We start from the raw sequence: 24,678 nt of genomic DNA, 5'->3' as shown, positions 1-24,678 counted from the left end.
TCTTGTTCAGGCATGAGTTGGATTACATGGCTTAGAGGCCCCTCCCAGGTCAGAAGTTCCATGATTCTGAGCTCCACAGTCCCTTCCCATCCCATTCCCTGGGCATCCTATGATCCTCCCATTCCCTACATTGAGGGGCCATTCATCTCCTTGTCCTTACCTCAGTTTAGTCTAGGCTACGGCAAGGAGAAGACTTTAAAAAGCCCATGTACACTAGAACTTGTTCTCTAAAACACAGGGACGAAGAATGATGCCATGGAAAGGATTCTGGCTCTGCCCTCCGAGGGCCTGGAGGCAGATCTTGCCTCTGAGGCTTTTTAATTAGCTCTCTGCCTCAGTTTCCTTCTCTGTAAAATAAAGGGTTAGGCTAGATAGCTTCTAAGGTCCCTTCAGCCCTAGATCTATGATCGTATAAGAAGAACCACCCTGATGGCCATGGTCCTGGATGGCAGAGAGGCCATTCTCTGCCTCCTCCAAGAAGATGCTTGAGTTTGTTAAGCAGAGATAAAGGATAATCACCGCATGGCGCAAACACATCGCTGAGCAGGGCTCAGGCTTGTGCTTGGCATTTTCTTCTGAGTGCAGCATAGGTCTCGGGGCTGTGCTACTCCTTCCAGACCCCTGATGGGAGCCCAGCTCCTAATGGCACTCGTAATGAGAGATTGACGACTCTCTGAGCGTGGATGAGCTCCATTTGTCCGGCGTGTGGAGGAGCCTGTAATCAGCTCGGCAGGCAGGCAGGCGGTCGCCTCCAGACTGGGGGCTGCACACACACCCTGACCAATAATTCAGAGGGAACAAACAGAGCCCAAAACAAACCCAACATCAAAGAAGCAAAAACTCTTGCTGCTCCTTACAAAGAGAGGACATCCATCCCGACGTGGAGAAAATATTGGGCCATTTCATTTACAGAATGAATTTGGGGCTTTGAGAGGCCTTCTGGAGACATGCTGCCTCTCCTCTGAAGTTCTGAGCAACCCCCAGTCAGGGTGGAGAACACAGCAGCTTCCCCCAACACCTGCTGCTCTGTTTGCTGTTGTTTTGGGTTTTTTTTTTTTCACACTAAATGTAGCGCTTCCTCCCCCTGCTTGTCCATTAAATAGTCATTCAATGAGCATTTGTTGAGGGTCTCCTATGTGTCAAGGACTGGGCTGGGAACTAGAGACTCTATCAAGAAAATATAGTGGGGGGGGGCAGCTGGGTAGCTCAGTGAATTGAGAACCAAGCCTAGAGACAGGAGGTCCTGGGTTCAAATCTGGCCTCAGACACTTCCCAGCTGTGTGACCCTGGGCAAGTCACTTGACCCCCATTGCCTACCCTTACTACTCTTCTGCCGTGGAGCCAATACACAGTATTGACTCCAAGATGGAAGGTGAGGGTTATAAAAAAAAAAAAAGAAAGAAAATATAGTGTCTGTCTGCCCTCAAGGAGCTTACACTGACAGATGGGAAGGATTCATCACATACAGTTAAATCAATCAATAGTCTTTAATAAGCACCTACTGTGTGCTGGTCAATGTGCTTGGCAATGGAGATACAAAGACAAAGAGGTAACAGGATCTGTCCCCAGAAAAGTTATGTTCACATAGAAATAAATGGAAAACAGATAATAATAATCATGATAGCAAACACTGATGTAGCACTTACTGTGTGCCAGGCCCTTTGACTCTCATAATAACTCTGGGAGGGAGATGCCTTTATTGCCTCCATTTCACAGATGAAGAAACTGAGGCAGACTAAGATTAAGTGACTTGTTCAAGGTCACACAGTTAGTAAGTATCTGAGGTTGGATTAGAATTCAGGTCTTCCTGATTCCAAACCTAGTGCTCTAAGCATTGTGCCACCTAACTGCTCCCTTTGAGATGACCACAACTGGGAGTAGGAGGAGAAGCTTCATCGAGAAGGTAGCCTTGGGGCTGAGTCTTGGATGAGCCAGGGTTTCAAAGATGCAGGGAGAAGGAAGGAGAACATCCTCGGTAAAGGGGATGGACAGAATGGGCAAAACCAGAGCATAGTGGTGGAAGATGGAAATCTGCAAAGCTTCCAGGGGGCATGAAGTGCTCCCTCCCTTGAGGCTCTGAGCCTCATCAGTGTGCCCATCCTCTGCTTAAACAAGGCAGAACCTTGATCCTTGACCTTGTATCCCACTTCTCAGGGAAAAGGGAGGTTCCACACTGGGATGTCCCTGCTCTGATTAAATCATAGGTCTGGACCAAGCCCCACCACCAGAAAGCCCTCCCCAGCCTGGTGGTGGAATGGAGATGATCCCAGCTTTCTGAAGGTTCCAGCAGTGTGGTGGCCCCATGGTGGAGTTCAGACTGAGTGATGGACTGTGAGCCTGACCAACCTGCATTCAGGAAGGCTTAGACTAGCATAGATGACACAGGGAGTGGAGCTGTTTGGCCATGATGATTCTCAGAGGCCACTGGCCAAGCCTGGAGGGCAACTACCTACCAACAGGGCAAGGGCCCACAGGGATGAAATCAGCAGTTCTCACAGCCCCAAAGTCCCCTGGATCTCATCTCTGAGCCTCGGGGGAAGACTCACAATGTCTCTTTCCATTCCCAAATGGCTCAGGAAAGACTCAGCCTTTGAGATGACCAAAAGCGTGAGATTTTGTTTCACTTGAATATTTGTATGTTTTTTTTCAAGGCTTTTGTTTGTGTTTTTCTCATGGAGGCAAAGAGAGGGGAGCTAGTGATGGGAGGGAGGAAGGAAGGAAGGAAGGGAGGGAGGGAGGAAGGAGAGGGAAGAAAGAAGGGAAGGAAGGAGGGAGGGGAAAGAGGAGAGAGAGAGAGGAGGAAAGGAAGCCATTGAAACATGTGTATTGCAAAGACAAGAAGAGAAGGAAGTCTTGGAGGAAGAAGAAGAAGTAGGATTATATTCAAAGTGATGTGTTGAATTTACTATATGATGATGAATTATTATGTAGCTATATAATAGATTATATACTATATTGTATATATCATATGATTTCAAGAGAAAAGCCAGATGAACCCACTGTGATGTGCAGTTTTGTGCCTGATCATCTTTCTGTTTAATTCTGTATATGAAAGGGCTCTTTTAGTTGGTAACTAGGTTCATCATCATAACTTTAAAAAAAATATTTTAGGAAACCACCATGGGTGGGAAAGTATAGTAGATAGAGCATTTGGTCTGGATTCCTAGGACGTGGGTTCAAATCCTGTTCCTGATACTTATTACTTTTGTGACCTCAGGCAAGATCCTTGACATACAAGAGCCTCCCCCATCTGTCAAATGAGATGGTTGAATTCGATGACTCTGCAGTCTCTTCCCATTCTGGATATGTGAGTGTAGAAGGATGTGTCCTCCCTCCATTCTGGAGATATCAGAGAATCCAAGAGATGGGTTCTCTGCAGTCTTTAGGTGATGCACCACCCCATCATGACATCATGGGGCTGATACCAATGACTGGAGGCTCATGTGCTCAGCCCTAGCACTTTCTATGACAAGGAGATCATCCATCTTAAGATAAAGACCATGTTCCAAGGCCAGGAGCAGGCTTACCTGTCCTCGTGTGGATATTGGTATATTAAGGCTGCCGTTAATCCTTTGGGGCCCTTGATCAATGATGGCAGAGAGCTGAGACAACTGAGAGTCAGTGTGGTATGGTAGATAGAGTTGGTCTTGGCTCTTTTGGAAGGGAATTTCTCTCCCCATTACGGCGCTTTGTTTGATGTCATCAATCAGTGACCTGGAGGTCACTTACCACTGATCCCACAAGCACTGCCCCCCCTCCCCAGGCTGTGCTGGGCAAATTAAGGAACTATGATTGGTTCCTGAGATGTGCCATAGGAGACCTAGTAGGTGGAGAAAACTGCTTATAAGGTGAGACCAGGAGACTGTTCGCTCTCTTCTGGCTGGAGCTTGGAATCTGAAGGAACCCATGTTGGTGGTGAGCTTTAATCCATCATGGCTGCACATAGGGTAGAAAGCTAAGTTACTCTCTACCTCTTTCCTACATTTCCCTCTCCTTACTATCACTACTTTGATGTAATAAAGCTTTTAAAGCTACTAACAGCCTTATTATTTAATTTTAACTATTACAGCTCTGGAGTCAAGAAAACTGAGGTTCAGTTCCTGCCTCTGCACATCTTGGCTGTGTGACCCTGAGCAAGTCACTTAACCCATCACTTCACTGGTAGAAGGAATTAACTCCAAAAAATTCTCAAGTGGAGTTCAAAACTGAGGAGAGTCACATATTTCATAGATTAACATATGCTAATGCCAGGCTTAAGGCTGCTCAATATCCCTGATTGCATCTGAGCTTCACAGGAACCTGGCCAGGTTATTCCCATTTTAGAGATGAGGAAACAGATGACGTGATTTGTCTAAGATTACCCATCTCCTAGGTAGCAAAGGTGGAATTTCTTCTCTGCTTTTATGACTACAAATCATGCAGGAATGATCAGAATGTGTTTTAATACAATCTTTAAACCTTGGAAAGAAGGAATCTGCCTAATTTCTTCTGATCTGAAAAGATAGCTTCTGATCTGATAAACAGAACAGGCTAAGAATGCTCCGGGAATGGAAGATGGGCAGACTGGTAAGAAGAGAACAGAAAATGACTCATTTTCACTTGGCGAGGAGGATCAAAGAGCCCCTCCCCTCGCACAGGGCACCATTTCCTGAGAGTCAAAAGGGAGCATCTGAGCAATCTTGGTCATTGTGAGCAATTGTGGCTATTGTTGTTCAGTCACTTCAGGCATGTCTGATTCTTCGTGACCCCATTTGTGGTTTTCTTGGCAAAGGTACTGGAGTGCTTGGCCATTTCCTTCTCTGTCTCATTGGACAGATGAGGAAACAGAGGCAAATAGGGTTAAATGATTTGCCCAGGGTCACATAGCGAGTAAGTGTCTGAGGTTGGATTTGAATTCAGGTCTTCCTGATTCCAGATCCAATGCTCTATCCATGGCATCTTCTAGTTGCCCAATACATCTCCTGACTTGGGCAGAGTGCAGAATTGCCACTGGCTGCTTCCTAACTGCCAGGCTTGGAAGCCAGAATCCTGCTGTCCTGGCCTGGTTGCCATGTAAACATTCCGTCCCACTTGATAACCTGACCACAGGCTCTGATCAGAGCAGTAGAGGTTGGAGGTGGACTCCTTCTGAGAGAAGCGTTTGTTCAAATTGAAGCAGTTCTTTTTTGGACTTTACTCAGCCTCGCCTTTACGTTCAGTGGAGCCCGAGGTCCTTGAAGTGTCATTAGAGTATGCTCAGGCCACCTGAGGCAGGTAGGGTGTGACTGAGACTCCCCCAAAGCCAACTCTGGTCAGAGGATGGCAAAGGTGCTAAAACTGACTCCCACTGAAAGTGCCCTCTCTGAGAGTCCTCTTTCAACAGAGTAGACCAGAGGCTCATAGATGGAGAGCTGAAAGGGACCAACTCCCCTATTTTACAGATGAGGAAACCAAGGCACAAAAAAGCTCACTGACTTGCCAGGGGTCACACAGATAATGATTGTCTGAGGCAGAACTTGAACTCAAGTCATTGTAACTTCAAGTCCAGGATTCTATCTACCATGTCACCCAGATGCCTAGGAATGAGCATGCCTTTTAAAAAGTCAGAGCTTTCTTTTAGGTGCAGCACGAATCCACCAAAAAAAACCTTTGGATATCATATATTAAAGAAGGAAACACAATGGCATTTGAATACAGAAGGTAGGGAAGGGAACTGAGTATGAATTGTAGCATAATCTTTCTAGAAACAGCCAAAGGCATCCTGTGAAACTCTAGGTTCAAAGCCAGGAGGAGCTGTGTTCAAATCTAGGCTCAGATTTGTGATCTTGGACAAGTTACTTCATCTGTGCCTGCCTCAGTTTCTTCATTTTAAAATAAGGGTAATAATACCTGAAGAATTTATCTCATGAGGGTATTGGGAAGCTCTGTTGTGATCACGTGTGAACTGAGTTATGGAGGATACCCCCCCCCCAAGTCTTTGTGCCGGCTTAGTCTGTGAAAGCTTAAAATGTCCCAAGAATTTTGGGACCCTCTATATAAATATCACTTGCCATTTTCAAGCAAAGAACACTGATTCAACCCTAAGTGCCAGGCCCTCTGCTGAGTGCTGAGGGCACAAAGGAAAAACAAAAGTGATCCCGGGTTCGAGCAGATTTCATTCTAAAGTCTCAGACAACATATAAATAACTGGGGACTTGTGAGGTACACTCAGAGGAGATGGAAGGTCATCTGATTGGGGGAGCTGGGAAAGACCTCCCGAAAAGGGAGGGGGGGGCAAGCCGAACTTAGAAAAGGACCAGAGATTCTAAGAGATGGAGATGATGAGGGAGAACATTCTAGGGAAGTTGGAAATAGAGTGTTAGGTGTGAGGAATGACATGGAAGCCAGGGTGGCCCAACCCTCGAGTCAATGGAGGGGAGAAATGTGTAAGAAGGCTCAGATAGTTGCCCCTCGAAGGGACTAAGTCAGTGATGATCAGCAGAGACAGCAGACATGGGCACCCAGCCAGCCTTCAAGACCTATAGCCGCAGCCACCGGTGTTGTTGCTCTTGTTAAACCTAGAAGAAATGTGGGAGTGAGTCAGGTCATTCGATTAGTGAATGCTTTCAGGGTGTCTTGTAAAGGCTTCCAGGAAAACCAGGATAGGACCAGTCTGAGGCTGGGTGAGAGACAGGGTGCAACATTCCTGGGGCTGTGACTGTAGGGAGGGCTGGAAGGGACTCAAGTTATCTTGCTTAACCCCCCTCACCTTATAGAAAAAGAATGTGAAGCCCAGGAAGGTTCAGCTCTGTGCCCAAAGTCACACAGCTTTCGGGTGGTACCTGCTGGTCACTTACAACAAGCCTTTTACTTGACTGCTCACTGGTGAATGAATTCATCACTCTCCAGCTTTGGAATCCAAAATGTGAACTTAGCTTGGTCCAGGCACCTACCAGATCCATAAACAGGCATCCCTGCCACTGACATTGATCCATGGATGCTGTGAGTGGTCCAAGCACCAGTCACAGAACATGACTCCAATCCTGCATCTGACACTTCCCAGAGGGAGACCTTGGGCAGATCCTTTCCCCTTCTGGCTTTTAGTTTCCTCCTCTGGAAAATGAAGCAGTTGTTCTGGGTGGCATCCTTGGGCCCCTCTAGCTCCAAATTCAAGGCTCCCATGCTCACCCCTCAGAGCAGAGGCAAAAGGAGCCCTGGGCCAGGGAGGAGCAGGAGCAGCCCCACTAGGGAGTTCAGGAAGGGAAGCCCTGAGACTTTGGGCGGAACTTCCACCCTGGACAGAGCCCCTGGGCATGCTGCAGAGAAGGATGCTACAGATCCATCAATTCTGAATTACTCTGGGGTGGCAATGGATAGCATTTTTAATTCATTTAAAAATTAAGAGGACACTTGTAGGTCAGTGAAGGCTACTGCAGTCAGCTTTCCTAGTGTCTGGGTTCTCATTCTAATCTTGTAAGAGCCCTCACTTAAACCTCCGGAAAGGGATCCATGCACCTATGATGGGTGCGAGCTTCTAGCAATCCCCTGGAGCTTCTCAGCAAAAGTCCCTCTGGGGCTCATAGTCCATCTGGCAGCTGCTGCTCTGACTTCTTTTAATACTCTCTTCCCAGAGGGGCAGCTGGGTGGCTCAGTGGATAGAGAGCCAGGCCTAGGGACAGGAGGTCCTGGGTTCCAATCTGGCCTCAGACACTGGTCACTTGACCCCCATTGCCTAGCCCTTACCACTCTTCTGCCTTTGAACCAATACACAGTATTGATCCTAAGACAGAAGGTGAGGGGTTTACAGTTTTAAAAATACTCTCTTCCCAGAAAGAGAAGCCAGAGATGAATCACCCTCTGCATACACAGAGCTCTGACATTTACAAAGCATTTGGCAATTGTCAGCCCTGTCAGATATGGCATTATTTTCTCCATTTTACAGATGATGAAACTGAGGCTCAGGGAGGAAAAGCAACCTTCCCAGGCTCACACAATGGAATAAGTGTCTAAAGTAAGATTTGATTTGGTTTCCAGGTCTTCTGGAATCCAGGTGCTGTATTCTATTCACTGCAGCCCACTGTTTCTCAGGTAGTTTGGAAGTACTTGTCTGCTAGAGTCAGAATGTGGCTGCAGAATTCAAGATGGATTCTTCTCTTTCACTTTCCCTTCCTTCTTTCTCTCTGCTCCTTCCTAGCCTTCTTTCTTCTCTTTTTTCCCTCCCTCCTCTCCTTCTTTCCTTCCTTCCCTCTTACCCTCTGTCCTTCCCTCCCTTCCTTCTACTCTCTCTCCATTTCCCTTTGCCATCCCCCTTTCTTTCTACCCATCCTTAGTTTTTTTTTTTAAACCCTTGTACTTCGGTGTATTGTCTCATAGGTGGAAGATTGGTAAGGGTGGGCAATGGGGGTCAAGTGACTTGCCCAGGGTCACACAGCTGGGAAGTGGCTGAGGCCGGGTTTGAACCCAGGACCTCCTGTCTCTAGGCCTGACTCTCACTCCACTGAGCTACCCAGCTGACCGCTCCCCCCATCCTTAGTTTTGAATAACGTTAGGCAAATTCTTTCACCTGTCCTTGCCTCAGTTTCCTCCCCTAAGGATGAGAAAAATGGTCCTCCCCTCCCTTCCCTGTAGGAGAGTTATAAAGAAAGCAGCAGGGTAGTGCTTGGAGTTCTTCCTTCCTAAGGAGAGAAGGAGTAAAACTTTGGGCTCCTCCTCAATTAGGCTCAGATTCTTCCCTAGAAGCCATCCCAACTGTGTGGAAAAGACATTTTGAATGGATGGTTTTAAAAGACGCAGGTGGGTCTCTTAATTGTGGAAAGTAAGTAGGCGCTTTGCAGGCCAGTTTCCATCCTAAAGGGAGCCTCAGGGCTATTGACCAGCAGCAGATGAAGGGAGGGGGGGAAGGAGGAGGACCCCCGAGGAGGAGAAAGTGGGCGCCTGGCCCAGTGTGAGAGGAGGGGCCTCGGTGTCGCAGACCCCCCTGCTGTCTGCTCTAGCTAGGAGACAAGGAGGCAATCAGTGGTCCTGGCCTACATCAGCCCTGGCTTCTTCTGCAGTGCAGCAGGTACAATAGGATGATTTTCTGCATCTTCACTGAATTTATAAATAGGGAAGTTCCACACGCCTGTCACCCAGCCACTGGGGGAGAAGGAAGTTGGCTCGAACCCAGAAGGTTCATCAGCACCATCCTTGTCCGTTGGCAGTAAGCTAAGGGGGCGCCTCCTCTTCTCATCCAATGATCCGAGGCAGCCATGGATTGCAGGAAGCCAGAAAGAGAGCCTTGGAAGGGAGCTCGGCACATCCTGGAACATCCCAGCCAAACGGGGATCTGGCCCTCACATGGGCGGCTGGGCCTGAATTTGACTCTCCACAGTCCACCGAGCAGAGCAAGGCGAATCCCTCCTACTTTTTCCATTGGAGACAAAGGACAGATGCTGATCACCCAGAGGCCGGCGATCACCTAAGGGGTGGCTGCCCAGATTATAGTACGGGTGGGGGATTCGAATCGTACCGCACTGAACTAAAACAGGGGATGACTGAAGGCAGGAAGAAGTATGGAGGAGCAAATGGAAGTGATGCGATGACTGAAGATAGCAGTGATAACAAAAACAACAAAAAACAACTCAGCTTCACTTAAAAGAATGGCGAAGGACAGTCTCTAGTGCTTGGCTAGTTCTCTACGCAGTTCCCCGGAGAATCTGCTTGAAAGCATCACTTGTTTCTTCAAGCCTCACAGAGGGTCAGGTTCTTCTCCTCCTTCAGCCGAGGTCATCCCCTTTGCACGGAGAAAATAGCTCTCCCTCCTCCCCTCCTCCACCCCTGAAAACCTTCGGACATTCCCCACCCACCCCACGTTCCCTCCTCCTCTGTCTCACTCTGCCACAGAGAAGTGGCCTTCCTCCTTGCCAAAGTCCCTTCTTGGTGGCTGCCTCGGCACCATCTGTCCCCTTTCCTTCTCAGTCTCTCACTATTTACTGACTCATTTCTGGCTGAAGGTCTCTCCCACCTTTCCCCAAACCCTCGATTCCCCCTCGCTTTCCGAGCCAGATGCTAGTAAAAGCAGTCTAGCTCACGGCCTCCCTTTCCCTCTTCTTGTGCCCATCTCTTGCCCTCGTAGTCTCATGTCTAACTGCCTTTCTGCTCAGTTGCCATCTTCTGATGGCACCTTTTTCTGCCTCTTGGATCCATCACCCTCGCCCTCATCCAGGCTCTCATCATCTCTCCTTGGAGCCATTACGATGCCTCCCATCTCTCATCGCTGGCTTCCCCCCAAGCTTGGCACGCTTGGCACACAAGCGTGCCCCCTCATCCCTGCATCTTCAAGTCCCCGTTTTCCCTCAAAACTTAATTCAAATGCCAACCCCCGCCCCCATGAAGCCGTCCTCCCACTCCCCCTTCCTCCCCAGCGTCTAGTGCTCCCCCATGAAGTGACCTTGTCTGCATTTTGCACATCAAAGGGTCCATAGCGCCTCCCCTAGCAGATCGTGATCTCCAGGAGGAAAGTGATGGGTTCAGCTTTGCCTTTGTGTCACCAGTGCCTGGCCATAATCCTTGCATAATAAATGTTTGTTGACTGACTGATGGACTTAGCTGCATATGTGTTGTTGGCCCTGGTAGAATCCCAGCTCATTGAATGCAGAGACTATTTCACTTCTATCACCAGCCTGAGGTCCAATATTTGTTGAAATGAATTCAAACAACCAGACAGCATTCATTAAGTGCCTTCTGTGTACGAGGCACCATGATAAGTGCTGGAGAAATGACCAAAAAGGGAAATAACCCCTTCCATCCCCGAGTGTGGCATCACGACGGAAGATGAGAGGCTCCCTGCGTCTGGGCCCATTAAGGAGCCCTTTGATGATGGGCTTGACAGATGGGTTTGGCACATCACCGTCTACTCCCTCTAGCACAGCTGTACCACTGGGGTAGAGCCTCAGTGTGGAAGAATTCCCTTAGAAATGATGCCAATGCACTGGAAATGGACCCACCCAGTGTAAGAACTACTTGCGGGCATCCATGCCTGGGATTTTGACACCAAGATGATAGGAGGTTATTGAGGAGAAATGGAGGAATTGGTGAGGATTGATCCCAAAAGAGAATCCATTTTTTTCTGCCCATTGGTATAAAACGGGAGCCTTTGTAGTAGACATCCAAGCTAATTTAGCCCGTCTCATATATATTCCAAAGTAATGCAATTTCTCCTTCTTCCCAGGACTCCAGGCAAGCCCATACAATGAGAGAACTCAACTTTCACTTCGGAACCTTCAGCCTGAGGTTGCAGAGAAGACATCAGACTTTGCCAAGGTAATACACGCTTCCAGCTTCTTGACACAAAACACATTCAGCTTTCAAACTGAAGCCCCAGTTGGGCAGCTACATTTCATTTTGTCTAATCAGAACAATACAGGCAGGAGAAATGGTGAGCAGCGCGGGCTTCCATCGCTTACAGAAGCGCATACGCTTCTTGGTGGCTCCAGTGCTGGAGGTATCGAGCGCCCAAAGCAGATTAAGCTGTAATTGGGGAATGTTTAACAGAACAAATCAAAATAAAATATGGCATAGCTAATGCTAATTTGTGATTTTCTAAGTCGGTCTGTGGCCTGCAGGGATTTCCATTTAAGTTTGATTCCAGTGGTTTGCGCCAGCAAGTTTAGGCTTGGTAGACTCACTGGGTTCTCTAATTATCCCATTTGTTTTCATAAATGTTCCAGAAAGAAACCGATTTGATTGGTTGGGTCAAACGACAAAAAGCAGTTCTGCTACAGATCTCATTCTGGTGGTGGCCACTGCAGCAGAAGGTCTAACTGACCATGGGAGTCCATGGCAGCTTCTGAAAGACGACGAAGCATGCTGGGCCACACTTTCTTTTTTTCGACCCTCACTTTCTGTCTTAGCATCAATACTGTGTACTTGGTCCAAGGCAGAAGAGTGGTAAAGGCTGGGCAATGGGGGTGAAGTGACTTGCCCAGGGTCACCCAGCTGAGAAGAATCTGGGGTCACATTTGAACCCCTCCCATCTTTAGACCCGGCTCTCATTCCACTGAGCTACCCATTTACCTCTTGGTCCACACTTTTGAAGAAAAATATCTGAGTATATTTAATGCCATTAAAATGATCTGATTAAAAAATACCCCAAAGGACTTACTGGATACAGATTCAGCATGCAAATAGACTGGATTGAGGCTACCTGTATTAAAACTAAACAAGATTTCTCAAAATTATTTAAAAAAAAAACAACCTCCCTACCATTAAAATCAAGCCAAAGCTACGCCAGTCTGCACCATGTTGATTCTCTTTTTACACGTAAATATCGCCGCTCCAGCTTTTGCTGATGAAACAGAAAGTGAAGTTGGAAGAATAGATGAACTGAAAAGATTAAAATACAGAAAGGATTTGTACTATTAATATTGGACATTTCCTTTCAGTGTTGATTCAGATTTAACTTAGGGTCAGTTGATTAACTTAGATGCTAGATGGACTCCTATTCAACTTGTATTTAATAAAATGTGAACTTTTCTTAGTAAACAGTGGACTCCTTGACATCTCAAATCCTGGAGAAAGATGGCCATTCCAGCCCCAGAGCTTTATTTCTTGACCTTTAGAACCATCGCTCCCAAGATATATTAGGAAAACCTTAGCAAGTAATAAAAGAATAGGAGGTCATTAATGATTTATTCCGAGAGAGCATGGCCAAGGACCGTCGGAATGCCAGGGAGGGAGATTCAAAGGAATCTTTAACCTGATTTAGAATCCTGAACAGAGCATAAACTATAAAAAATCTGGGCTCTTGGCTGGGAATGGAGTACATCTAACAAGGCCCAATAAAAACATATTGGCTTGGAGTCTTCAGAATCGGATCAGAAGGACTTTGAATTGAAAAGGGATCCAGAAAGGAGAAAACTATAAATCTTGCAAGTCTCATACCCCAGAGAGTAGCAGATAGAACATAAAAAAATAGCAGGAAAGCATTTGAGACAAGATGACAGGCAACAGTAAAACTTATGGCTTCAGGTGTTTGGACACAAATGAACAACGTGGGTAACAAGCAGGTTATAGTGGAGGTCTTAAAGGAAGGATGCAAATTTGACTTCTTAGGTATCCACAAGACTTCCAGGAAAGGCAGAATGGCTGAAAGGTGACTCACGATTGGTGTTTCTTATTCAAAAGGCATCAAATGGATATGTGGTTCATTGGAATGACACCCAGTGTGTGTCCATGTGCATATACATACATGTGGATGTCTCTTCAAATGCCCTGGTTTTCCAATTTCTCAACTCCCAAGATTTTCTACTACTTGTGATTGCAATCATACATAGGGGTGGTCATTCACTTGATTGCATCATGACCCACAAACATTATGCTTCAGTATTTCATCCCTCTAATTTCTTTAACCTCTGCTCCTTTCCCCAGGCCAGCCATGTTGAAAGCTACTCTCTTTTCCCTTCACACCTTCAGATAATCTGTGCCTCTCCAGTTTTCCAGCTCATCAACTCTGTTCAGGATTCACTTTCCTCTCTTTGAGACTTTGATGCTATAAAAGCCAATTCAACCGCAGGCTGGCCTCTACCCTAGAATCTCTTCCCCTTATTCAATTTTGACTCATCACTAAGTTTTTTTGACTCATCACTTTCTTTTTTTCTTGCTAGTTTCCTTATTTTTCCACATTATTTAATTTATTTCTTTTAGTATATTTTCCCAAGGTTACATGACTCATGTTGTCTCCCTCCTTTCTTCCCTCCTCCTTCCTAGAGAAATGCCTTTGATTTATACATATCTTATTACTCAAAACCTATTTCCATATTATTCATATTCATAATAGAATAATCTTTTAAAACCAAAACCCCAAATCCTATACTCATATAAATAAGTGATAAATCATATGTTTCTCTTCTGTGTTTCTACTTCCATAGTTCTTTCCCTGGATGTGGATAGCATTCTTTCTCATAAGTCCCTCAGGATTATTCTGGATCATTATATTGCTACTAGTTATATATGATCGTACCAAAATGTATCAGTCTCTGTGTATAATGTTTACCTGGTTCTGCTCCTTTCACTCTGCATCAGTTCATGGAGGTCTTTCCAGTTCACATAAAAATCAAGTGGATCACCATTCCTTTCAGCACGATAGTATTTCATCACCATCATATACTACAATTTATGGAGCCATTTTCCAATTGATGGACACCCTCTCATTTTTCCAGTTTTTTGCCACAACAAAAACTGCAACTATGAGTATTTTTGTACTTTTTTGTCTCTTTGAGGAACAAACTCGGTAATGGTATTGCTGGATCAAAGAGCAGGCAATATTTTAAAGCCCTTTAGGTAGAATTCCAAATTGCCTTCCAGAATACATTTACAATTCCACCAGCAGTGTATTAATGTCCCAATTTTGCCACATCCTCTCCAACATTTATCACTTCCTTTGCTGTTATATTAGCCAATCTGCTAGGCATGAGGTGGTACCTCAGCATTGTTTTCATTTGCATTTCTCTAATCAGGAGGGATTTAGAAAATTTTTTTTCATGTGACTATAGTTTTGATTTATTCATCTGAAAATTGCCTTTTCATATCCCTTGACCATTTGTCATTTGGGGAATGGCTTGATTTCTTGTAAATTTGACTTAATTGCTTATATATTTGGGAAATGAGACCTTTGTCAGAGAATTTTGTTATAAATTTTTTTTCCAGTTTGTTGCTTCCCTTCTAATTTTGGTTACATTGGTTTTGTTTGTACAAAAATGTTTTAACTTTAATATCATCAAAATTATTCATTTTTCATCTTGTAATGTTCCCTATCTCTTGCTTTAACTCACCACTTTCTAAAACACATCCTTAGATAATCCCCATCATCTACTTCTTCATCCCAATCCACAGGTTGATGAACCAGACTGGAAGAAGTCACACAACCAGATTGACTGGGTTTGCCACAAAGTTAATTGCAACTGGATTCTCCATGCTGCAAGACAATCCTTTTATTCTTACTTGATCAACTTTCTATCACTTGGCCTACATCTATGTTTCAAACCTATTTTCTCCTCGAGTTCACATCATCATTACCTTCCACCACTTCTCTCTCAGCAGAGCATGTAGTCACTGGACCAGAACAGAACCCCTTTAATCTCTCAATAAGTTCCTGCTCCTATCCTCCCCACCCATTTCTCTTAAGACCTCCCCTCCCCACAATATACCTTAATGACCCTGGGGCATCGGTCGCATATGTCACTATGTCCTAAAGACCACTAAACCATTCTATGGACCCTGCTGCTCAGCTTTCCTCAGCATGCTGTTTCTGCAGTCAGAATGAGAGCAGACCTCCTTTTTGAATTAATTACTCTGAGTGCTCAGCCCAGTGACTGCCTATACTAAGTGCTTAATGAAGACTTTTCATTTCCACAATTCACTAGAAAAATTGAGATGAACATGAGAGAACTTCTTTTTCCAAGTTCAGTACTGTAGATTCCCCTGGTTTCATGATCCATTCTTTTGTCCTTTGGCCCCTTCTCTCGGAGAGTGCTGACCCTTTCCTGGGCAAGTCAATCCCCTTTAATTATGTCCTCCCACCTCCCACCTCCACTGGGAGCTTATTCTTTTTTCCATTCCCTCTCCCCAATACACACTTTCTCTTCTTTTTCCCATGTAGCTCTATTCAGGGATGAGCCCCTCCAAGCCAAATTAAGTAGATACAGTACAGATAGAGACAGAATATAGATGGCATATAGTACTATCTATCTATCTATCTATCTATCTATCTATCTATCTATCTATCTATATATATATATATATATATAGTAAAGATAGATGTAGAGTATAGAGGATATATAGTAACATATAGTATCTATAGTACAGTATATAGTATAGATAGATATAGGCAGACAGAATATAGAGGGCAGAACCCTGTGGGGTGCCCACAGTTAGGGGACATGATCTGGGTGAGGATCTAGCAAAGGATACTGAGAAAGCTTGATCAGAGGGGTAGGAGGAGAACCAGGAGAGAGGAGTATCCCGAAAACCTAGAAAAAAGAGAGTAGCAAGGAGGAGAGAGTAATCCATCTGGTCACCCTTCTCTCTTATATGCCCATGCTGAGGTTGGCATTTCCAATCATATCATAACAGAAGCACTATGTTTGATTTCTTTGAAAAGTCCACTTCAACAGGCAAAACCAATAATGATTTATTAAGTGCCTCCTATGTGTCAGGCACCTTTCTGGTGCCTGATGATATTCCCAGACTATCAAAAAGGATCTCCTGCCCTCGAGGAGCTTCTGCTTTACTGGAGGGATTACAATATGTTTAGAAATAACTTGAGGAAGAGATTGAGTAATGACAGTTAAAGAGTTCAGGAAATGTAGGAGTTGAACCTTGAAATGAATTTGGGATTCCAAAAAGTCAAGGAAAGAGGACACGGAGGTGGGAAATGGGATGCTGAAGGGATAACAAGTATAATAAGCCTAGAAAGGTAGCCTATGAAGGGAATCTGAGCAAGTGGTCTTTCAGCCAATGGGCAAGGAAGCCCCTGAAAATGCCTGAGCGGTAACCATTAGGGAGCTGATGCTGGCAGGTGTCTAGAAATCAGTGTCAGAAGAGGAAGTTGTTGATGCTTAGGGAGAGTTGCACCTTTTTCTACAGCTTATCCTGAATCTCTTGATTTCCTGTTCCAATTTCTAAAATGGTGTCCTTCCTCAGAAGTGCCCGAGGGTATCAGCATGAAGTTAAAAACATTCAATAAAATACATAAAAGCATAAAAGCCATTTCCAACTGGACACGATTATGTTTGAAATGCCCCAAATTGGTCAATATCTTAACAAAGCTTCTACGAGGAAGACACGTAAAATTGGGTTTTACACAAGCCTGGATTGCCTGCAAATGGAGGGCTCTCAGCGAGCCAAGGGGGTGAGCAATAGATGTGTCCAATGCCATCCAGCCCCATTTTCTCTAAAAGCAGGTGCTTCTCTTCGCATTTTTTGGCCAGCTCCGTAATTTAAATTCTGTCAGCTAAAGGGGGATATTTCCAAAGCCAACGTGTTGCTCAGTGGCAGTCCTGGGATCTTAAATGCTGGGCTAAAGAGAGGAGCCCAAGCTAAGAAGGTTTCTGGCCTGAACTAAGGGACGAAACAGGAATGTCCCTCATCTGCTGTTCAGTTTGGCTCAGTCTGGAGAAGCTCAGCTCCAGAATGGCTACAAGTGGATGAATTTTGGACCTCAGAAATTCTCAGACACTTCTTCGTAATTCTTAAAGAGCCTCCGGCATCAAACTGTATCAGTGGAGTGGGGAGCCGTGCTCCTTGATGTCACAGCTCCTTCGACGGATAGGCTATCCCTTGTGACAAATTGGGCAGCTAATCTTTTGAAATCAAGCACTACTGAGTCCAGCCTCCACTTGGACCAGCAGTATGGCACAGGGCACAGTGGAATGGTCTAGACGCCTATCTGGATCTGACACTCATTGGCTGTGTGACTGGGCAAGTCCTTTGACCCCTCTTAGTGTCCCCAAGCAACCCTTTCTAAGATCATGTTACAGACATGCTGCTAGTCTAAGTCACCAGAGGCTTTTTTTATATACCACGAGTTCTCTGCCCCAATCAAATCACATCTCAGCTGAGAAAATGGACGTACTAACAAAACATATGGAAATCCCCCTATTTCTGTCGCTGACAGTTTAGAAACTGACCACATGGCCAGTTTGGGAAGAGATCAAGCATACATGAGATGGATTCTCATTTGCCAAAATTGCCCAAATATAGTTTGAGAGGTCTGAGGATCTCGGGTGCCACCAGCCTCATCAGTGTATTCCAGTACTTTTCCTTCCATCTCCTTTTGTTGTTGTTGTTGTTTTTTTTTTAACTTTCTTTCTCCAGGAAAATGGCAAAACATATTTGTCTTTGCATCTCCCAGTGCCTAGCTGAGTGCCTGGCACATAAGAAGCACTGGATGCTTGTCGACAAATTGATCAACTTGGTATTTTTTCCTCTGAAGGAATCTAAATCAAGGAAGACAACAGAAATCAGAAATGAGATCCAGTGCAGTTTACTTGCCAGATTTTTGCCTTTGGTGAGGGATAGCTGCATCGCTATCATTTCTGGAAAAGCAAGGCCTTTCCTAGTGGCTATATTCATTTGGTATGTGGCATATTTCCTCAATTTTAAGCCTAAACAGTTGAAAAAAGTAGCATTCCATCCATTGACTGCCACTGAATTCATCTTTATTTCCAACCATGTATTGTAGGCTCTCAGTTAAATTCAGTTCATAGAATCAAAGACTTCATTCTGTAAGAAACCTTAGAGGCAATCAAGTACAATTCTCTCATTTTATTTTTTAAATATCCTTCTATATTAATTTTATTTGTTATAGGGCTAGGCAATGGGGGAGTTAAGTGACTTGCCCAAGGTCACAAAGCTAGGAAGTGTCTGAGGCCAGATTGTCTCTTGGCCTGGCTCTCAATCCACTGAGCCATCCAGCTGCTCCACGATTCTCTCTTTTTAAAAATGAAGAAACTGAGTCACAGAGCGAGTCAGCCATTGACTCAGAGTCAGAGTCACAATTTGAACTGGCGCCTTTTAAACTCCAAGTCTTATGCTCTGGGCACTCTGCCATTTTCTAGGTACAGACACTGATTTGACATTTCATCTCCTGCCATCTTCCCACTGTATTCTATTCCATCACCTTGTCTTCTGCAGAAACATTGACTAGCCTATGTCCAGCCTTTGGTTTCCATTTTTCATAGCCATCTCTCTCGACTCTCATTCAAATTACTCTTTCTTTTGCCTGTTCCTCCTCACTTCCTTTTGCCTGAGAAACATTTTCTGCATCTTGGCTCATGCCCCCCCTAGCACTACCACTTTGCATTCTTCCATTCCTTGGTGGTTTCTGCCAGGTATGATGGAGGATGGGGTCAGAAGCATAAGACCAAATTGCTGTAGCCAGTACAGAGCTGGCACTTAGGTCTTCTGGGGTGGTCGAATCACAGGATGCTTCTGACCTGGAAGGGTTTGGAAGGGACCTCAGTGGCCACCTAGTACAACCCCTTCAAGTTTACACTTGCAGAAACGAGTCTGTGGAGGCTAAAGTAGATGTCCATTGTCCCATAGGTGACAGAGTGGCAGAGGAGGAAGGAGAAGCCTCCTGGGGTCATCTGACTCCAGTCTCAGCATTCTTCTCACGTCATTGGTCCCTGCTTTGGGGGATTATGGAAGTTATGGTGAATGATGCCTGGCTGGGGCTCATGAGGAGCTGGGTTTGAATTCCTTTATCCTTATGTGACTTTGCATAATTCCTAAGTCTCTCTGACTCAATTTTCTCATCTGCCTTGTTGACTTCTGAGGTCCTTTTTGACTGGGAATCTGGGAATTTCTGATCCTTTCACAGCAATAAGAAACATTTCTGGAGGATCTACTGTGTACAGAGAACTGTGCTGGGCATGAGGGGAGATAAGGCATGTTCCTTGTGTTCATGAATCTCTAGTTCACCATCTGGTGAGGAATAAACTCTACAAGATTACGGTCAAGTGAGAGGTAGACAAGAGGATCTCAGAGGTTCCTTCAAGCTCAGTCGTTTGCTGCTGAGGTATCAACAGTATTCTCCAGGCGCTAGTCAGATGCTTTAATTTATCACATCTCTGTTAAGAAGGGTAACAAAGTGCTGCAGGAGGTCTCAGAGGAAGTCAGGAATGACTTGGGAGCAAAAACATTCTCAACTTTTCCTCTTTAGTCTTCCCGAGTTCATTTGTCCCACCTTAGACCCACAGGTTTAGACTTAGAAGGGACTGTATGAGTCATCGTTCATCCCCCTCATTTTATAGATGAGGAGAAGAGAAGTGGCTTTCTCAGGTCTCTTGAGTAGGATCCTAGGGCCAGTTCCAAAATAGGGTCCAATTCCTAGGGCTGTTGGCTCATTGTTCTAGGCACAATAGTTAAAAGATATTATGATCCCCATTTTACAAACGGGGAAAGTGAGGCATTCAGACCTGAAGTGACTTGCTCAGGCTTTCATGGCTAGTACAAGGATGGATTTGAATTCAGGTCTTCCTGAACCCAGGACCAGTGCTCTATCCATTATGCCACCTACCTGTCTTAAGAAGGAAAATATACAGATAACTAAATAGTCAATCATCACAAGACAGATACAAAGTCATTGGGAAGCAATATAGTATTATGTAAAGAACAATGGGTCTGGAGTCAGAGAACCTGGGTTTGAATGCTGCCTCTTAATCTTATTGCCTATGTGACCTTAGACAAATCATTTCATGTTACTAACCTCAGTTTCTTGATCTGTGAAATGAGGAGTTTGCTCTATACAGATTCTGATATCCTCTCCAACCTGAGATTTATGAGCTTATGGCCCTTGTCTTCAACCCTACGTTGGAAGTAAAATGAAGGGACTAGACAAGATGGCCTCTTCAGTCCCTTCCAGGTATTAGCCCACAATCCATGACCATCTGAAAGCTGCTCTGGCTTATATCTCCATCCAGATGGGGATAATGGAACTTTTCCCCAAATATTTTCATAGGATCATAGTTTAGAATTCGGAGAGACTATAGTGAGACTGTAGTTCAAGCCACATATAACTAATGTAGGGGTGGAAGGCAGGGAGAAGAAGAATAATCATCAAGGATCTGAGGCAGCAAGAGAGTAAATAAAAGGTGGGGTAGGGGCCTATTTGTACAAAAATATTTATAGCAGCTCTCTTTGTGGTTGGCAAAGAATTTGACATTGAGGGGGGATGTCCATCAATTGGGGACTGGCTGAACCATTTGTGGTATATGATTGTGATGGAATACTATTATGCTGTAAGAAACAATGAGCAGGATGACTTCAGGAAAACCTGGAAAGACTTACCTGAACTGATCCAGAGTGAAGTGAGCAGAACCAGGAGAACACTGTACACAGTAACAGCAATATTGTGTGATGATCGACTGTGGGTGACAGCGATTCTCAGCAATACGATGATCCAAGACAATTTTGAAAGGTTCTGGATGAAAAATTCTATCCACCTCAGGGAAAAAATGGATGGAATCTGAATGCTGATCAAAACATACTATTTTTCACACACACACACACACACACACACACACACACACACACACACGTATTTGAGGCAACTGAGTGGTTCAGTGGAGAGAGCATTGGACTTGGATTTAGAAAGACCTGAGTTCAAATTTGGCCTCAGATACCCTAATTGTGTGACTCTGGGCAAGTCATTTCATCTCTGCCTGCCTCAATTTCTTCATCTGTGTATAATTATAATATCTCTTTCCTAAGGATTATTGTGAGAAACAAATGAAATAATATATGTATAGTGCTTTGTAAACCTTAACATGTTATATGAATGCTAGTTATTATTATTATCATTATTAATTATGATTATTCAAAGAGCTGTTCTGGATTTCTAGTCAGGTTACCGGCTTTTGATTCCCAGACGTGACACTTACTAGTTGTGTGGCTTTCTCAGGTCATCCAGGCCTCGGTTTCCTCATTCATGAAATGAGAGAATTGGAATTGGAGGTCCCTTCCAGCTCTTGAGTGATAACTACAATTCATAGAATGTAGAGGAGACTGAGGAAAGGCTCTGTCTAGGAGATGGCACTTGAGCTGGGGATTCCTGGCAGAACAGGGATTTGAATCCTAACCCTCGCACTCCCAACCCACCCCTCTTTCCCCTTGCCTCTGGCTTTTCGAGCAATGTCACCATCACCGTATGAGCTCACTTCTTCCTCCAAAAAGTGTCTTCTGTGCTCTCTTCTCCCTGTCTGCTTTCTGCTTGTTCCGTGTACTAATCGTCAGTCATCCCTTCAGCTTCTTGAGCCCGAGCATCTCCGCACGCAGTGGGTGGTCAATAAATTTGGTTACATAATTTTGGATGTTGGCTAGTTGCAAACAGAAAACAGAGTAATGAATGTGAAAATGGGGCCGTGTCTGCAGCAAGCGAGCGTGCAATAAGCGTAGGTGGCAGGGCTTGCTCGGCTGCATGCCCTTCTACAGTGCTTTCTAAATAAACCGAATAAACAAGTTCAGAGAAGGAGCCCAGAGGGCTGCCTGGTCTCAGCTGGCCTGCCCTGGCCAGATTGGGTCCTTAGTGGAAAAATCCTGGTGTTTCCCCTCAGCCACCCCAGCCCCCAGAGCTCGAGAACATACAATCTGTTGATTAAAAAGTATAATCTAGCCCATTATCTAGATCATTAAAGTAGACAGACCCAAAATTCCTCCTTCTGCAACCATTCATTTCACTGGAGCACACTGTATTTGTCTTGTCAGAGCAAACCATTCATCATCTAACCAGAGAGAAAATATAATTGTTTGGGTCAGAAAAAATTGGGCTCAGCTACTGTCAATCACTCATGCTCATTGGCTGCCTGGAGTTTCTCTAGAAGCCAGGGATTCGGGGGATGCTAAGCAATGGGGACCTTGCTGGGGGGTGAGCCTGGAAGCCCAGGATGCTAAAGAGGTGCCCTGGCTTCCTGGATCCATGGGGCAAGGGGGAGGCCTGCGGGCGGAGGGTTTTCTCCCTCACCCCAGCAGACATGTCTGGGCAGGAGTGCTGAGCTGACTCCCACACACCCACTTAACCCAGAATCACCATCCAGCCTCGGCAGTCACTTCTCTCTCTGCTGCCAGGCAGAAGCATTTTTAATGCTGCAGGGAATCGAACTGGTATGTTGATGGGGTGAGGGGCTGGGGGGAACAAGGTGGTTGGAGTTTGACAGTCGGTGCTGACACATAAATCATTAAACAAACCCCAGACCAGCCACCCAGCTGAGAAATCTGTTCATGTGGCAGGTTCCTGGTTGGCGAATGCCCAATTGCTGCAGTTTCTCCTGCCCAAACTCTTCTCAACATTTGGGAGAGAGGATTTCACAGCCATGTCATTGCTGGGACAGAAAACAGGGCAGGAGGCATGTTTCAAGGAAGTCAGAAGTGGAACGATGCCCTTGGGCATCATGCCAGCATGTGAAAGGGGCACTCGGGGCACATGCTGCAGCGAAGTGTTGGAATAATAATCAGAGTCTCTTGTCATTTGCAGGAGACTGTGGCATCACGGAAAACAAAGATGATTTCATCCCTCCTCATTTCCCAGCTGATCGATGAGCGGAGATTGCGGAAGAATGCCCCAGCTCTGCCAGGGCAGTGCATGATGGTTCAGCCTGAGGTTCATCCTATGAACCTGTCTTTGGCTAGCCACAGTCCAGCTGACATCGACCAAGCCTTTCTCTTGCTTCCTGGTAGAATGGGAATCAAAACATCTGGCAAGGAGGCTGGAGCTGGGTCTAGCCTGCCTCTCAAAGAGGAAAAAACGGATCCTAACCCAAGAAAAGGGTTTTCCTCCATCACCATCACAGCCAGACGGGTTGTTCCTCCGGCCAGTACCCTGATGTGGGGTACTACCATTGACCCTCTGTGTTCCAAGTGTGGGGCCAAAGAGAAAACAGATTCGCCTGATGATCAGGAACCAGGACCTCACCACAGACTCTTAAATGGTCACGGGAGCCTCACGAATAGGTTGGCAACCTCATTCAAGGCTTCTGAATCACACGGGCAGTTGTGTGAAGGGCATCCATGCTGGATCTTGAACCCTGAAAATAAAGAGAATGAGATGATCCCTCCAGCCATCCCAAGTCATGGGGAGAAAGTTCCCCTTCTGTTTAGCTCCTGTGTTCACCTGCGGGTGTCTCAGCCATGTTCAAACACAGTCCATTATTTGGACAAATCTCTTTCCATACCCCTTGACCAACCTCCCATCCCGGGCTCCAAAGTGCACAAGTCAGTTCTGTCCCTCAACCTAAGCTGTAGTTCTCATGGACTAACAGCAGATGGAGCAGATCGCATGACTAATACAGAAGAGGAAGCGACGGAAGGCAATCCACTGAGCCAGAAGCATGCAGAGCAAAAGGAGAAGAGGTCCCCGATGAGTTGGGGGGACACAGACTTCAAAGAGAGTTGTCTAAAGGAAAACCCAGCTTGGAATGGAATTTCTCTGGGGAATTACCCATGTCCTTGGAGCAGCACACCTCCCCTGGGAAACGCAGAGTACTCGGACCCTGGCGAAGTGGGCAAGATGAAAGGAGATAGTATGGCGATGTACCACACCAGAAGTCACCCCAATAAGCTGGCCATCCACATCCCAGGCTGGAGCTATGCAGCAGGTGAGTGACGGGCACATTGGTTCACCCTTGGCCCAACCCAAACACAGACCCATTCTAGCCAACCATTGGACAATGGATGGCTCTTCAGATTACACGTAGATCAAATTTGTTTTGGAGGTCTATGAGAATTTAAGCAGCTGGTTTCTTATTCCATAATTAAAATCAAATTCCAACACTGGAGAATTGAAACCTAGTGCTGTCCCTGGTTTCTGTATCAAATGGTGATTCTTGAATGTCAACTATAGGTTTGCAATGATAGGCTAAGACCAAGAGTATTGTGGGCTGGGTCTACACCAGAACAAACATGTGGAGGGAAACAGTAATGTTCAGATTACCATCTGGATGTCTGGTGCTAGGGAGATAACACATCTGGCTTTGTGGAAGAATCTGAAATGGGGCACTGGACTCACCAGTCTTCCATTAACTGTCTGATCATGGAAAGCAGCTTGTGGAAGCTGAGGCCACAGAAACACCAGCCATGATGGATGTTCATCATCATCATCATCATCATCTTTCTTCTTCTTCTTCTTCTTCTTCTTCTTCTTCTTCTTCTTCTTCTTCTTCTTCTTCTTCTTCTTCTTCTTCTTCT

The 24,678-nt window shown here is 45.4% G+C and overlaps 1 protein-coding gene across 1 annotated transcript in view; it reads left to right on the top strand.

The window, feature by feature from the left end:
* The window catches only part of C2H10orf90 (chromosome 2 C10orf90 homolog), a 293,189-nt gene that overhangs the window by 166,843 nt on the left and 101,668 nt on the right, over positions 1 to 24,678 (top strand). Inside the window, exons 3-4 of the mRNA XM_044659242.1 lie at positions 11,168 to 11,259; positions 22,970 to 24,089. Coding sequence (XP_044515177.1) covers positions 11,168 to 11,259; positions 22,970 to 24,089 — 1,212 coding nt within the window. The remainder of the gene's footprint in view (positions 1 to 11,167; positions 11,260 to 22,969; positions 24,090 to 24,678) is intronic.

Source organism: Gracilinanus agilis, chromosome 2, assembly GCF_016433145.1.
Source record: "Gracilinanus agilis isolate LMUSP501 chromosome 2, AgileGrace, whole genome shotgun sequence".
NCBI lineage: Eukaryota > Metazoa > Chordata > Mammalia > Didelphimorphia > Didelphidae > Gracilinanus > Gracilinanus agilis.
This window is presented reverse-complemented; position numbering and strand designations above follow the sequence as displayed.